This window comes from Protopterus annectens, chromosome 6.part0 (assembly GCF_019279795.1).
Source record: "Protopterus annectens isolate FY-2018-M chromosome 6.part0, PAN1.0, whole genome shotgun sequence".
Lineage (NCBI taxonomy): Eukaryota > Metazoa > Chordata > Ceratodontiformes > Protopteridae > Protopterus > Protopterus annectens.
Window position 1 is genome coordinate 824,807,684 of NC_056737.1, and position 14,697 is coordinate 824,822,380.

Sequence of the window (14,697 nt, forward strand, 5' to 3'; positions counted from 1 at the left end):
GCGTCTTAACTGTGAGGCGACAACGCTACCGCAGCACCACCACTGCGGGTCTCACTATTAATCTGTTTAAGTTCCTCAGGATACACAGTTTTCCTCTCTTAATTTAACAACTTCATTATTATTTCCAGTCTTACTGCAATATGTCTTCATTTTCTGTAAATCACAAGTATTTTCCTCTCTTTTATTATTTCTATCTGATTTTTCATTTGTATTTTCTCTGAACACATATCTTTTATGGATGACTGTTTTCTGGACAATAACCTCTGAGTGGGAACTGACCAACATAGTACAAACACTATTTTCAGTCTTACTTACTGTCTAGTGTAGCTTCACACATGCATGAATACGTCTCTGGCTTCTTTTAAGCCTTTATGTTTTACTTCACTGGATATACTTTTCACCTTCATTAACAATTACATTTTACAGTCCTCAGTCTTTTTACCTGCATTTTTGATTCTAGATTTATTTTTCTAGAGGTACATCTCGCTCTCATAATACCATTCTGTGCATCATACATCTGAAGGGCTGTGTACATTTTTCTGCTAGCTTCTTTTCTGGCTTGAATAAACTCAAAGTTCACTGCAGAGGCATTTATCTTAGTGTAGTATGTATGAGGACTCCTACACTTCTGAATTTCTTAATTTAAAATAGAACATTCTTTTCATTTAAGGTGTTAGCCTTGTTTATCATCCTCAATCAACAAATTTATTTTTGGGTCTGCCAGAGCCTTGTATACTTGATAAACCTTTTGTTTCACCATGTTTCAACTATTATGTGAAGTTGTTACCAAATTCAGGGCTTATACAAGCTATTGAAGAATTTGCTTGATTAAAGTCCATGACGCACTGATGATATTTTAAACCATGAACTCAGCAATACTTTAAATTTCCATAATTCTTTAATGCATCTAATTCACAATGGCAAAGCATTCAATAGCATACCTGCTCTACAATGAAAAAAAGGCACATCTTAGTGCAAATCTAACAGTAAGCAAGTAAATTAAGTTATTTACATTATTAGTATTAAGGTCAAGAAATTTAACACCCATCATAGCAGCCATTGTATCATCACTTAGGCATTTATGAACTAAGATTAAACTTATTATATGCGGCTATGTTAGGGTGTGGTATACTGTCACCACATAAGGATATTCACATTTTCCATTGTTGCCCGATACATATTGTGTGTGTGTGTGTGTGTGTGTGTGTGTGTGAGAGAGAGAGAGAGAGAGAGTGTGCGCGCACAAAACAATGGTAAGATCAGAATGCATCATGACACACTTATCTGTATGTTTTTACTTTAATGTTATTTATTTATTCGCTACTGCTTTCACCATACAAGCTGATCTGGTAGTTATCCTTGCTTTCTCACTGCATCTGCTATTTTCTTTTTGTAATTAACACGGTTTAAGAAATAAGACACACATTTTTAGATTAGCAAGGGTTTAGCAACCACTACAAAACCCAGCAACAGGGGTCTAACAGGAAGAAAATATCTGTAAGCATTTGAATTATCTACAGAATCTGACAGCTCACAGTTAATTACAGCAATTGTTTCTTTCGAAATGTGAAAATCATAGCATCTGGCCAAGATGATGCAAGAGGGTCAGGACATAGCCTGGAGCTTCCTGTATCAACCAGGCTGCAAATACAATGACTACTTATGCCATTCAAAGGAGACTGTCTAATTCAGTATTTGTGAAGGAAATACTCTGATGGAATCAATGAAAACTTGTTCTACTTTATGGCTACATAGGGAATGCAACTGTAGCAGAATCTGTTCTAGGAACTCCCAAGACAGGGCCAACATCCAGACAGGTGGAACAAGTATAGTTCTGTCTCCTGCAAATCTCACCCCATCAGCATGGCTTGTACACTGATAACCACTCTAGTTACAGAAGATTCCAAATCACACCACTGAAAGTGATGCCCACCAACAGCAAAATGAAGAAAAACTTGTGCAGATGCCAGAGTGGGATCTGCCTAAAGGCAGCCATCATGTCTATTAATGCCATTCATGTGCACCGTGATAGCCCAAGCATGAAGCTATGAAGACTTACAATATGAAACGTAAGTAGTGTTGAAGCAGTCTATGCACTCAAAAGTCGCAGAGGTCAAAGAAGAAATGGAAGTGAACCTTCTACTCAAAACCAAGAGGTGTGTGCGTGTGTGCTGCATGTATGAGTTGGGGTGGGGTGAACTCAATTTTAAAAGGAGGAATGTCTCTGTTTTACTTCTGAGTAGTACAGTAAAGGGCTTATTCAAAGCAGTTCTGCATCAAGGGCTGATCTCTGAGCACAACCATTTCCAGAAGAGGATCTACAGCCTCTAAGGCTTGGCCATCCATGACTATGTTGAGAACCCTCTGGTCCTTCATAAAAGGACCTTTTAGACGAAAAACTGAACCTTGCTTCTCCAAAGACAGCCCCAACAATCATGACTGACATATGGTAACTTAGCTGACACCAGTAGGAGAGGGAAAACAAGCTGTTCTGATTTTTATTGGCATCCTTAGTCCACAAGGGGCTCAACATCTTGGGGAGGTGCTGGCTATAACAACATGAACAAAAATATATTTGGACCAAAACAGATTTATAAAATTCTTCCATACTGTGAAAACTGCAAACTTCCTTTTAAGGAGTTTATCCATGAGAGATCTTGTAAAAGCTAGCTGAGTGAAAACTCCCCAAGAAGACAGCATCCAGCATGAAGTATATGACATCTTCGTTAAGGAAGAAGAGCCTTGGCCACTGCTAGCTAGTCAAAGAACAGCACAAAGAGTATAAAGAAATATAAGCCTCCACAGGGATGGATTCAGCAAGAATAGGAGCTGGTTGATGCCTGGCCCCTTTATACTTCTCCTTCCTTCACTCAGTTTTTTGTTTATGTCTGTATAAGACATATACACTACCATTCTGTGGAAGTTGAAAATGGCCTACAATTTCTTTCATTACCTTCTTCAGTTGGCCAGGCACAAGTGTTGTGACAGGTGATATTACTTCACATTGCGCAACTCTTGTAGGCAATAATGAAAAAGTCAGTGCAGGTCCTGCCTTGTGACTTGCTGACTGCAGGAACACTTAGAAGATCCAAGGTTGTTATGCACTGAACAGTAAAACTTTACTAAGCCTGAGATCCAAACTGCATGCGTCGTAACAGAGCCAGGAACCAATGGGCTTAGACTCTATATTAAATCAGTGAATGCTTAAAATAGTTAATGCTGATTTATCGACCCTGTAAAAGCAAAAGCTTGAAAACCTGAAGACATGGAATAGCGATTCTTTTTCCCAGGGAAAAAAATCACTGGGCCGTTTTCAGGACTTTGCCATTTCCTCCACAGTGGTGCAATCTCGGAGTTGGTATATTTGAAGTTTTGTGTGTATTTTTTTTTTTTTTTTTTGTGGAACAGAGATTTTTTCCCCCTGGGAAAAAAAATGCTGTTCTGTGTCTTCGGGGTTTCAAGCTTTCAATTTTAAAGGGTTGATAAATCAGTGTTCGTTATTTTAAGTGTTCGCTGATTTAATATAGACCCTTAGAATCACAGCCTACTGTAATCAGATACACAGGCACCCAAGCACAGAGCCTAGATACTACAAAGGGGCTACAATCACTTGCTTAGACCACCCAAGCATAAGGCCAAGTTGCTCAACTATAACAGCTCGAGTTGGCATTTGCTCATGTTTCACTGCTGGGTTCATAGATGAGGAAGACCGTAATATTTGTAACTCGCACAATAATGAACTTTGAGAAGGATGAAGTCAGTGCACCTCAGAAAATGAGCGAGACAGGTGCTATACTGCTGGTTGGTGAACTCTCTCTAATATGCAATGGCTCTGGAGTGAGACTAAAGTAAGGGAGTATGAGGTAAAGCCTTCCACATGGTGGTAAACAACTTTCTTTCTCCTCCTTCCATAAAAATGCTTTCTACTAACATCATAGTTGCTTGTGAAGTAACAAGTTCATAGCTCTTGTGACCGAGCTGCAGTCGTGTGAAAGCAGGTCCCAAGTAGATGTAGTGGATCCAAACAATAATTTTGTGCTGAGATTTAGTTGTGAGACTTATCAAGTTCCAAAATTTAGCCATTACACTGGGTTTTCAAGTCCAGATCACAAGACCATGCATATAGACAAGACTTTATCCTCTTGCTGTAACATTGTATGGTCACAGAGGTGATCAAGCTGCTTTTGCTAGTTTACTGCTGTACTGTTAACAACTAAGATGGTACATTTTTGGCTGCTACAGAACTGGCATCCATTGAGATGAAATTTACAGTGTTTACCATACATACAGACACTGCAGTATATAAGTATTCTAAACTTTTTAAGAAAAAGCAATATCTTTGACGTTTCTGTGATGGAACAAAAATGAAGTCCTCTTGTAATGCAAAAATAAATTATTAAATGCAAAGTTTTAGTTAACAATTACCAACATCTTTTTAACTCTGTTAAAACAAAAGTCTTCATGCTTGAACAAAACAGTGCACAAGCAGCAGCACCTCATGTAAAGTTTACCAAACTAATATAGTCGAATAAACAGACATGCAAAACAATAAGGACATTAAGGTGCTTTTTGGTTTGCCTACTTAGCATAGTGCTCGAGTTTCTGCTTTAAGAAATGAAATTTATGCCACTGAGATTGGTTAGAAAAAATGAAGTATTCAATAACTTCTCCTCTGTCTTGATAAAACTAAGGCACAATGTGGTACATGGGACCCAGTAGAGATGTGGGGTGCCTTCCAAACAAGAGAGTTACAGGATGGTGGATGATGGCATCACTGAGATGTGCATCAAACCAAACCAGCAGGGAAAAAGATACAAATGTTTAGTGACCTCTTCTAATAAAGCCACACAAGGGAAACCAGTGCTTGACCTATGTTCTTTGCCATTTAACCACCTTCAAAGAGGTCACTCATAGGCTTTAACTTGAAGGTGAGCAAAACATGGCCTGGAATGCACTGAGAAAGGGCGCACAAGCCACAACTGAATTGAATACAATAGTCAAAGAACTTCAGATATAAACAATTTTCAAGTTACCGGATGCATTTACTGATACAGAAGCGGCAATCAGAATTCTCTGTTGAGTATCTTCAGGAATCACATTTATCACAATGGAATTTACACTCTCTCTCTCCATCCAAACAGTTCTGAAAAAGGAAAAAAGGCAAACACATAAATGTTTAATGCAAGAAAGACAAAAACATTTCCAAAATGAATTAAAAATATGCTGCTTTATCAAAAGGAAGTATGCTACTATATTACGTATTAGCTGATCTTTGAAATAGTCCTCTGCAATGTGCAAAGGCTGGGAATACTTTTTTTTTAAATGTGATCCGTTCCTCAGCATATTTATTCTACTCTCCAGGTTCCCATGTTTGGTGTGCACAAGCCGACCATGGTGCCAGAAAATAGCTCTAACAGAGTTCTTATGTGATCCATGGAACCTGAACAAGAAAATATTTAAGTCATGCACAAGAACAAACACCTAACATGTTTAACACGACTATTCACCACAAGATGGAAGGAAGAGTTGTCAAACAGGAGGATGGAAGGTGGATAAATGAAGGACAGAGGATACCAAGTATCAACTGATATGGGTATGCACATTTATTACTTCTGAATTAAAATAACCTCAATTAACAGGTAACAAGCATGAAACAAATCACAAACAATGCAAAATAACTCAAAAAGGAAGCGTGTATTTAGAGGTCAGAAGGCAAAACCCTGATGTACTGAAATATCAAAGGAGGCCTACCTCCTGTGTGAACCAATTATCGGGTGGGAGCAGCACTAATGTCCACAATGGACAAATTCTTGAAAAATGCAATGGAAGAATTCACACTTATGGTGGAGTGCCTTTTCACTACACTGGTTAAGTGGTGGTCAACCACCAAGAAAATGCGATCAGCAATCTCATTAGACCAGATTTGCTTATTTAGGACCCTTTCTCACCCATGACAAAGGAAACAGATGCATCCCGTTTGGTTAGTACTTGAGTTGGCAATGCATAGTAATGACGACTATTCCTCCACCAGAATTTAGTACAATGAAAACAAGAATGCAAGTAACTTCTTCAGGAAGTTTTGAAAGCACCCTCAGTACCAAATGTGCATTAGTCTTAAGGGATACCCAGTTCTCGTGTGTGAAAGCTCAAGTAACCCTTGCAAATCAGGGTATGTACTTACAAGATCTTGCAACCAGAGCTAATGGCTACCAAAGAAAGCATCTTCCCAAAAGATGAACTTCAAACTCATCAAACTTGCAGGCTGGAAACAAGTATAGGTTAAAGAAGGTCTGTAACAGAAAGGAAACTATTCTGGATTTAGTCCTGAGCAATGCAGAAGGTGTAGGACATGTCCAGGTTAAGGCACTGTTGGCAAACAATCATGATGTCACGGTGGTTTAGACTGGGGGCAAAGGTTAAGTCAAAACAAAACAAAAAAGCACACATGTATTGTGTGATTTCAGGAAAGTACAGTCGTGTACACTTACCATAAATGTAGATGTTCGAGTGTATTCACCGTTGCAGTCATCACATTTGGGTTATCCTGCCAGGGGTAGCCCTCAGTCGGCCTGAATACCAGAGGCTTAGTATTTCTGCGTCAGTTGCTGTTGCTCCAGGACTGACGTCAGGTCATTAGTGCTATAAAATCAGGCAGCCGACACCATTACATCAGTTTTTCTTGCCCTGACTGTCAGGAGGCCCCAAATAGGGAGCTAGGTTATGGTGGAAGAACACCACCAGTACAAAGTAAATAGCAAAAATTCCCTGTAAGGAGAGAAAGGGAGAGAGAGAGATAAGGGGGATGGAGGGAGGGAAACCAGGACTGCAACAGTAAATACACTCGGACATCTACATTTATGGTATGTGTACACAACTGTACTATGTTCTTCGTGTTTCACTGTTGCAGACATCACATTTGTGTTGATTCCCAAAGCTAAAGAAAAGGGTGGAGGCAGTCAAGAAGACTGGGGGGCTGGCTAGGATGCCATGCAAAACTTCGGTGGTAAAGCCTACCCTGGATTTGGAGAAGATAGGCAGGTGGTAATGCTTGGTGAAGGTATGAACAGATGTCCATCTTGCAGCCTCCAGGATGTCCCTGGTGGGGACCCCTCTGAGAAAAGCTGCAGAGGTGGAGGTTGCCCTGGTGGAATGTGTACTGACCCCCTTTGGGGGTGGTTTCCCGTGCTGCCTGTTGCAGAAATGGATGCAGTGTGCTATCTATTTGGAGATTCTTTGTTTGGACATGGCCTTGCCCTCTGCCCTTGCTGCGAAGCTAACAAGCAAACTGATCAGTTTTTCTACAAGACTTAGTCCTGTCCAGATAGAATCTGAGCTGTCTGTGCACATCTAGAGAGTGCAGAATCCTTTTCCCCTTGTTTTGTGGGTTAGAGAAAAGGTGGGCAAATGAACTTATTGGTTGACAGCCACACTGGGCACCACTTTAGGCATGAAGGATGGGTTATAGTCCTGAGGAAGACTCTGTCAGCACGGAAAATGATGAAGGGCTCTACAGCCATGAATGCTTGTAGCTCTGATACTCTTTTAGCTGAAGTGATGGCCAGAAGCAAGGCTGTCTTCCAAGAGAAGAATTTTAACTCTGCTGAAGCTGCAGGTTCAAAGGGGGGTAGGGTGAGCTTTCCCAACACAAAGTTAAGGTCCCAAGCTGGGATAGGAGCTCTTCTGGGTGGCCTTAAGTTATTAGCCCCTCTTAGGAACTGTTTGATGAGAGGGTGTGAGAAGAGAGGTGGCTCTGTGCTGTAATGAGCAGAGATGGCAGAGGCATGAATTTTAATAGAAGAGAAGGATAGACCCCTGAGTAGTAGGTCTGCTAGGTAATTCAGGATGAGAGGTAGGGAGGGCTGTGCCGTTCTGGCTCCCTTAGCCTGGATCCAGGTGCAAAACCTTTTCCACTTGTGAGCATAGGATTTTTTAGTGCTGTGGTGTCTGGCCTCACGTATAACATCTAGGACTTGTTTGCTTAGGCTGGCAGCTTGAGGAAAGGTCAGGAAATAAGCCAGGCTGCCAGGTTGAGGGTCTGCAATTGGGGATGCATGAATTCTCCATTCCTCTAGGTCAGGAGTGTTGAGATCTGAGGTAGGTGCCATGGTGGCAGGGGTGAAAGGATGCGCAGCAGTGGGTACCAGTGCTGGTGTGGCCAGTCTGGGGCAATCAGGATTGCCCTCAGTTTTTCCTCCCTTATTTTGAGCAGTACCCTTGAAATGAGTGGTAGAGGGGGAAATGCATAGACTGAAAAGTTCACCCACTGGAAGGATAGAACATCCACTTTCCACGCCTTGCTGTGAGGTTCCTTGGTGCAGAATTTGCTGAGCTGATGATTGTAGTGGGCGGCAAAGAGGATGCCCCATTTCTGGGTTACAAAGGTTAAAGTTCTGTGGTCTAGCTGCCACTCGTGTGGGTCTAACAGTTCTCTGCTTAAGTTGTCTGTCAGAGAGTTTAGGGAGCCTGGCAAGAATTGTGCTAGCAGGTGTAGTTGCATGGCTGAGGCCATGTGCCAAAGGGTCATGGAGAGCCTGCAGAGAGGATAAGAGTGAGTCCCTCCCTGCTTGTTGATATACCACATCACTGTGGTGTTGTCTGTTTTGATCAGTAGAGGTCCCAGAGAGAGTAGGGGTCTGAAAGCTGTCAGGGCATACTGAACAGCTAGCATCTCTTTTTGGTTGATGCTGTGCAGATGTATTTGATTTGGGCTCCAATGGCCCTGAATGCACCTGCCGTCCAGGTGTGCATCCCAGGCATAGTCTGATGCATCTGTGGTGAGGGTCTGGGTGGCGTGAAGTTGTGAGAAGGGAAGTCTCTTGTTCTGGTTGCATGCTGCTGCCCACCAAAGAAAATCTTTCCTTAGACAAGGTATCATTCGTATGATAGTTTCCAGGTCTTGAGAGTGTTGACACCAAAGGCTTTTTAGGTACCATTGTGGTTTCCTCATATGCAGTCTGGCATATGGAACGAGTAGTAGAATGCAGGAGGCCATGAACCCTAGAGCTTGCAGGTTTTCCTTGCGGATAACTGGGTTCCGGTGGGTAGTTGAGAGAAGTAGCCTGTCAAGTAAGGCTTGTTTTTCTGCAGTAAGGAATGGCATCTGGGATGCTGTGTCCAGGCTTGCTCCCAGGAATACAATTTTTTGTGTGGGGACTAGTTTTGATTTCTTTTCGTTGACAGTATACCCCAGGGAGATCAGCAGGTCCTTTACAAAAGTCAGGTGCTGCAGCAGCTTTTCCTGACTGTCTGCCTGAATCAGGCAGTCGTCTTAGAATGGGTAAATTTGAATATTTCTTTGTCTGCAAAAAGCAATGGCAGGAGCCAGACAAAAACTCTGGGAGCAGTGGATAAGCCAAAGGGAAGCGCAGAGAACTGAAAGTGCATAGATCCTGCCCTGAAACGTAGGTATTTTCTGCATGATTCTCTGATTGGGATGTGTTGGTAGGCCTCTTTTAGGTCTAGGGTGGCTAACCAAGCATCCTTGGAAAGCATTGGTAAAAGCTGCTGGAGGATGAGCATTTTGAATTTTGGTATCACCAGAAAGGTGCTTAAAATGGATAGATGGAGGATGGGGCGCCATGTGCCCTCTTTTTGGCCTGTGCCCACTGGTTTGGAGGAAGATCTGGGAACCCTTTTGGGGTTGGCGGAGTGTGGAAATAAAATTTGTATCCCTGGGACACTATGTTGAGGACCCAATGGTCACTGGTAATGGTGGCCCAGTTGCTTGCGTGGAAGGAGAGTTTTCCTCCTAGGGGCACAAGCAGGTGGGCAGAGGTAGCGGGTGGAAGTGTAAAGTTATTGTGAGTTCTTACCATAAGGGGGTGGCTTTGCACTCCCTGTTTTTGAAGAGGAGGAACTCCATTGCTTAGATCTCTGCATTCCCTGGGGTTGTTGTCTGGGGGGGTCTGCTTCCCCTGAGTCTGGGCTGAGGTGGCCTGGAGGGGGCAGGAAAGAACCAGTGCTTGGAGTGGCAATGCCTACTGAAACTCGGTGGCTGGACCTGTAAGAAGTCTTTAACTGTCTGCATAGATTTAGCTTTTTCTTCCATTTTTTTAAGACCTCTTCTGCTTTGGTGCCAAATAAGTTGTCTTTTTTCAAGGGTGCGTCCAATAATTGGATTTGGCATGGTCTGGCAAGGTCTGTTCCTTAAGCCAAGCATGCCATCTAAGGACAGAACCAGTGACTGTTACCCTGCAAGATGCTTCTAGGGCATCAAAACCGCATTGCAAGGTGTGCTCAATTACTTGACTTGCAGAATGCATTAACTGTTGTAATTCTTTGTTTTCTGCAGAAGCAGGAAAAGAAGATATTTTTTGTTTGAGGAGTTCCATGGTATGTTGCTGATATTTCAGCACGTGGAACTGGCAATTGCTTAATGCTCTAATAGCAAGTAGCAGAGGTGTATACTTTTACCCCAATTGGTCTAATGCTCGGGAATCCTTATCTGAGGGGGTGGGATTCTTAGCTGAAGTTGCTTTGATTTCTTTAGGTCCTTGAGAAATGATCTTGGGGTCAGCAGTAGGATTTTTGAAAAGAAATTTGTGAGAGTCAGGGACTCTAATACCCGTCAGGTTTCCTGGGAGCAGGAGGAATGGTGCCAGGAGTCAGACTGGATTCCATAAAAACATCATCCACAACATCCAGGACAAGAGGAAAGGCCAAAGGTCTGTGTTGTGGTAGAGCTAAGAATTCCGAGTCTCTTTTTTGACTGAGGGTAGTCCTGACATTCCCATTGGAAATGCTCCCTTAAAGTATGTAGGGTTTCCCCAAATGAAAAATCCTAGGGTGGAGAGACAGAAGGAAAGGATTCCTCTGCATCAGAATCCTCATAAGCAGAGAGGGGTTACATATCTTCATATTCAGATGCATCAGAGTCATCGAACTCCTGTTCATATAAAACTACTGGGGACAAGTCTCATTTTCTTTTGGAAGGGGTAGCCTGGCTTCCCCTAATAAGCATAATAAGGTCGTCTGCCATTTTAAGCATTTGAGACTGAGGCAAGTAAGCAGGTGCCTGAGCTTGTGTCATCGTTTTTTTGGGTGTGGTTCATACCCTGGGCCTTAGAAACTTGGTAGGTTTAGAAAGAACTGAAGACGCGAAAGTCGTCGTTGGTCTGTGTCTAGTATCGGTAATGCAAAGTACTTAACCAGAAGCTGGTGCCTGCTCAGTGGCTCTGGACCCATCCAAGGTAAAGACATCCGCAGGATCCTTAGTCGAAGAAGAGTCTTGCGGCATACTGGACTATGAAAGGTTCTCAGTAGTGGCCTGCGAATCCACAGAAGAGGGCATCAGGGGCTGCAGGACCAGAGAACTGACAACTAGCTTAACAGAAGCTGTGTCAGCAGTTTTGGACCAGTGCAGTCTGTCTCTGTCTTTATCCTTACATTTTTTCGGATGATCGGTAGTCTGATGGCTTACCAAAGCCATATCGGAATTCGAGAACTGAGAGCGAAAATATCTAGCTACAATAAGGGCCCAATGACGTATAGTTCTGGCATTGAACAAAGCACAAAAGCGACAGCAGGGGACGTTGTGGTCTGGGCCTAAACAGGTGACGCAGTAAGAAAGGAAGTCTCTGTGTGGTATTTGCTTTCCATAGGCGAGACAACTGTTAACTTTTTCTGGCATCGGTTAGAGCAAGAAAAAAGGATCCCCAACGGGGTACTTAGCTTTAGAAGACTTCAACTTCAATTCGGAAATGAAAACTCAGGTAGCGGCCGACCGGCACTCGTGCGAACTAGTTCTGCTTCGGGCTCCTCGGCAAAGACTGATGTAATGGCATCGGCTGCCTGATTTTATACTACTGACAACCTGATGCCAGTCCTGGAGTGACAGCAACCGACACAGAAATACTAAGCCTCTGGTATTCAGGCCGACTGAGGGCTACCCCTGGCAGGATAACCCAAATGTGACGACTGCAACAGTGAAACACAAACAACATCAGTGCATTACACTCCACTGGAGGAGATGGTCAAAAGTGAGTTACAAGACCTGAAGCAGTGAAGTAAACAAGGTATGGGAGAATGGGACAGGGATGGAGTACAAGGTATAAAAGGTGAAAGGAAATGGCAAAAAGGCAGAGAGGAAAAAGCCAATATGCCTGTAATTAGGGCAAAAGATACTGTATATAACAGGTGGGATGGTGTGGAAAAGAAGAAGCAGCACAGTAAAATGAGGCTATTAAAAATGCAAAAATATGGTAAGGCAGCAAAGGCTACACCTGAAAGAGTTGGTTGAAGGAGGGAAAGGAAAGACACAACTGGCTAAGTCGAGCAAATATGGGGTGGGGGAGGGATCACAGAAAATTGTCAAAAAACAAAAGTAGTACTGAATGAATACTTATTTTAGTCTTCGGAAAGGAAAGCATGAGGAAGGTGCCAAACTGTCAAGTAAGTAAGGCAGAAGGGGGGGACTGGCCATGTACAAAAATCGGGTGGAGTTTCAGAGGTAAATAAGAAATCTTATTGAGAAAAAAATACCAGAGACAGAAGGGGTACATCACAAAATCCTTCTAACTCTGGCCAGCAGACCATATGACAGAAATCGTATGTATGTATGTAAGTGTGATTTCAGGAACAGTGGATTATGCTCCACTGGAGAAGATGGTCAAAGATGAGTTACAAGACCTGAAGCAGTATTCGTTCACTCCCTCCTCCCTCTTCTACTCTGCCCATTTCTTTTGCCTTCCTAGTCAGGCATGCTGTTTTTTTCTCCTCCTACTTAATGCACATATTCCTCCTAGTCCCTAGAGACAATTTATTCCTCCTGGAACTTTTCAGTTCTGAGGTATGAACATCCATACATCACCTTTATGCCTTGGGCAGGGAGCATAAATGTGATGTACGATGTCTATAAATTCCAAAGGCTTCGTTATACTGGCTGGACCTTGGGCTATCCTTGGCAGGAGATCCCTTATGTAAAGAGTACTGTAAAGTGATATGGAAGGACACCTGGAAAGCTGTATGGTGGAATGTTGGGATAAACAGTGTTGTGGTGACAGGAGCAATGTCAAACATTATGGAATACTGCAAAGTGATACGGAAGGACACCTGGACAGCTGTATGGTGGAATACTGGGATAAATAGTGTTGTAGTGAGAGGAGCAATGTCAAAAATTAGGGAAGTGACTAGTGGAATACAGCAGGGGTCTGTCTGAGAGCCAATACTCTTCAGAGTGGTTGTCTCTGACAAATGTAAAGAAAGAGAACAGCAGCAACTTCACAAAAGACAAGTGCAGCAGTGGAGGATGGGCTGAAGTCTAATGAAGGGTTTGGAAAAGCAGAACAAGAGGGCAGAAAGGTGGCAGCCAAGGTTCTAAAAAAAAATTACAAATTACTGCATTTGGGCCATGACAATCCCAGTGTGAATCAGCCAGGAGTAAGATCCAGACCACCACTTACAAGGTGAAAGGGCACTGGTAGACGTAAACAATGCTGGTGTGCATCTTCAGAGGTTCTGGAAGCTAAATAAAGAAAAGGACATTGGGCTGCTCGACAAGAGTTCAGAGGGAAATTACCAGACAGATCAATGGGATGCAGGGAAAGGAACAGGACCAGAGAGCTAGGAGTAGCTAGACCCCTTCTCACATGGAACCTAGAGAGATGCAGGAAGAGGAATAATACTAGTATACAATATCACATCAGAGAGAATCGAGGAGATGAACAGTTTGGCTTAAAGTAAACTCAGATACCACTTTAGGCATAAAAAGAGGACTGGTTCTCAAAGAAACACTGCCCCTGTGGAAAATGAGATAGGGTTGACTCACTATAAGGGCTTGCAAATGAGACACACTTTTTGCAGTTTTCACAGCAATCGGTAAAGCTGTTTTCCAAGTTAAGAACATCAACTCAGATTATCTGGTTCAAATGAAGCAAATGTTTGCTTATCTAGCAAAATATTAAGATCCCAAAGTGGGGTACAGGTTTTCTTGGAAGCCTCTTATGCAAAACCCCTTTCAAGAACATTTTGACATGAGACTGAAATAAAGAGGTGGATTTATAGGCAGACATGTTGAAATGGTCAATACGTGAACCTTGATAGAGGAATAAGAAAGGCTGTACTAATACTGTAGAACCAGAAAACAACTAACTCTGAATGAGTACTGTTTTGTTGTTGGCACTAACTTTGGCATTTGCAAATATATGACTTTCTAGTAACAGGCTTTCGTGTCTCCATTAGTAACTGCTGCGCATCCTCATGAAACAGGTGCCTAAAAGGAATTAGCACCCTATCATCTAGGTAGCAAACTGAAGTTGATTGATGTTGGGGTGTTCTTGTTTGAGTAGATCCATTTTGTGAGGAAGCTTGTTTTAACTGCTCCTGGCCATTTCCAAAAGAAAGAACCACCACGGTTGTCTGGGCCCGGAGGGAGTCACCAAATTAATATTGGAGGATTCATTCTGTATCTTCAGAAGTACCCTGGATATTAGTGGAAAGGGTAGAAAAGCATACAGAAACATTCCTGTCCAAGGAAAAAAAAAAAAAGACATCCATCTTCCAGACCTTCTTGCATGAAGTCATGGAACAGGATTGTTCAGAGATAATCCCCCCACAGACCGATCAAATCTTGGAAAACCTCCATTTATGAGGGTCTGCTCTGGTCCTGCTCAGCTTGTCTGCCACACAATTTTCCTATACCAGAATGCAGGATGTCTGTAGAGTGAGATTTTGCTGTGAAGCTATATCCCAAGCTAACAT

At 42.6% G+C, this 14,697-nt stretch overlaps 1 protein-coding gene across 1 annotated transcript in view; it reads right to left on the minus strand.

Annotated features, from left to right (window-relative positions):
* Positions 1-14,697, minus strand: part of TDRD9 (tudor domain containing 9) — a 2,841,455-nt gene that overhangs the window by 957,338 nt on the left and 1,869,420 nt on the right. Inside the window, exon 31 of the mRNA XM_044074496.1 lies at positions 5,034-5,143. Within this exon, the coding sequence (XP_043930431.1) occupies positions 5,034-5,143 (110 nt within the window). The remainder of the gene's footprint in view (positions 1-5,033; positions 5,144-14,697) is intronic.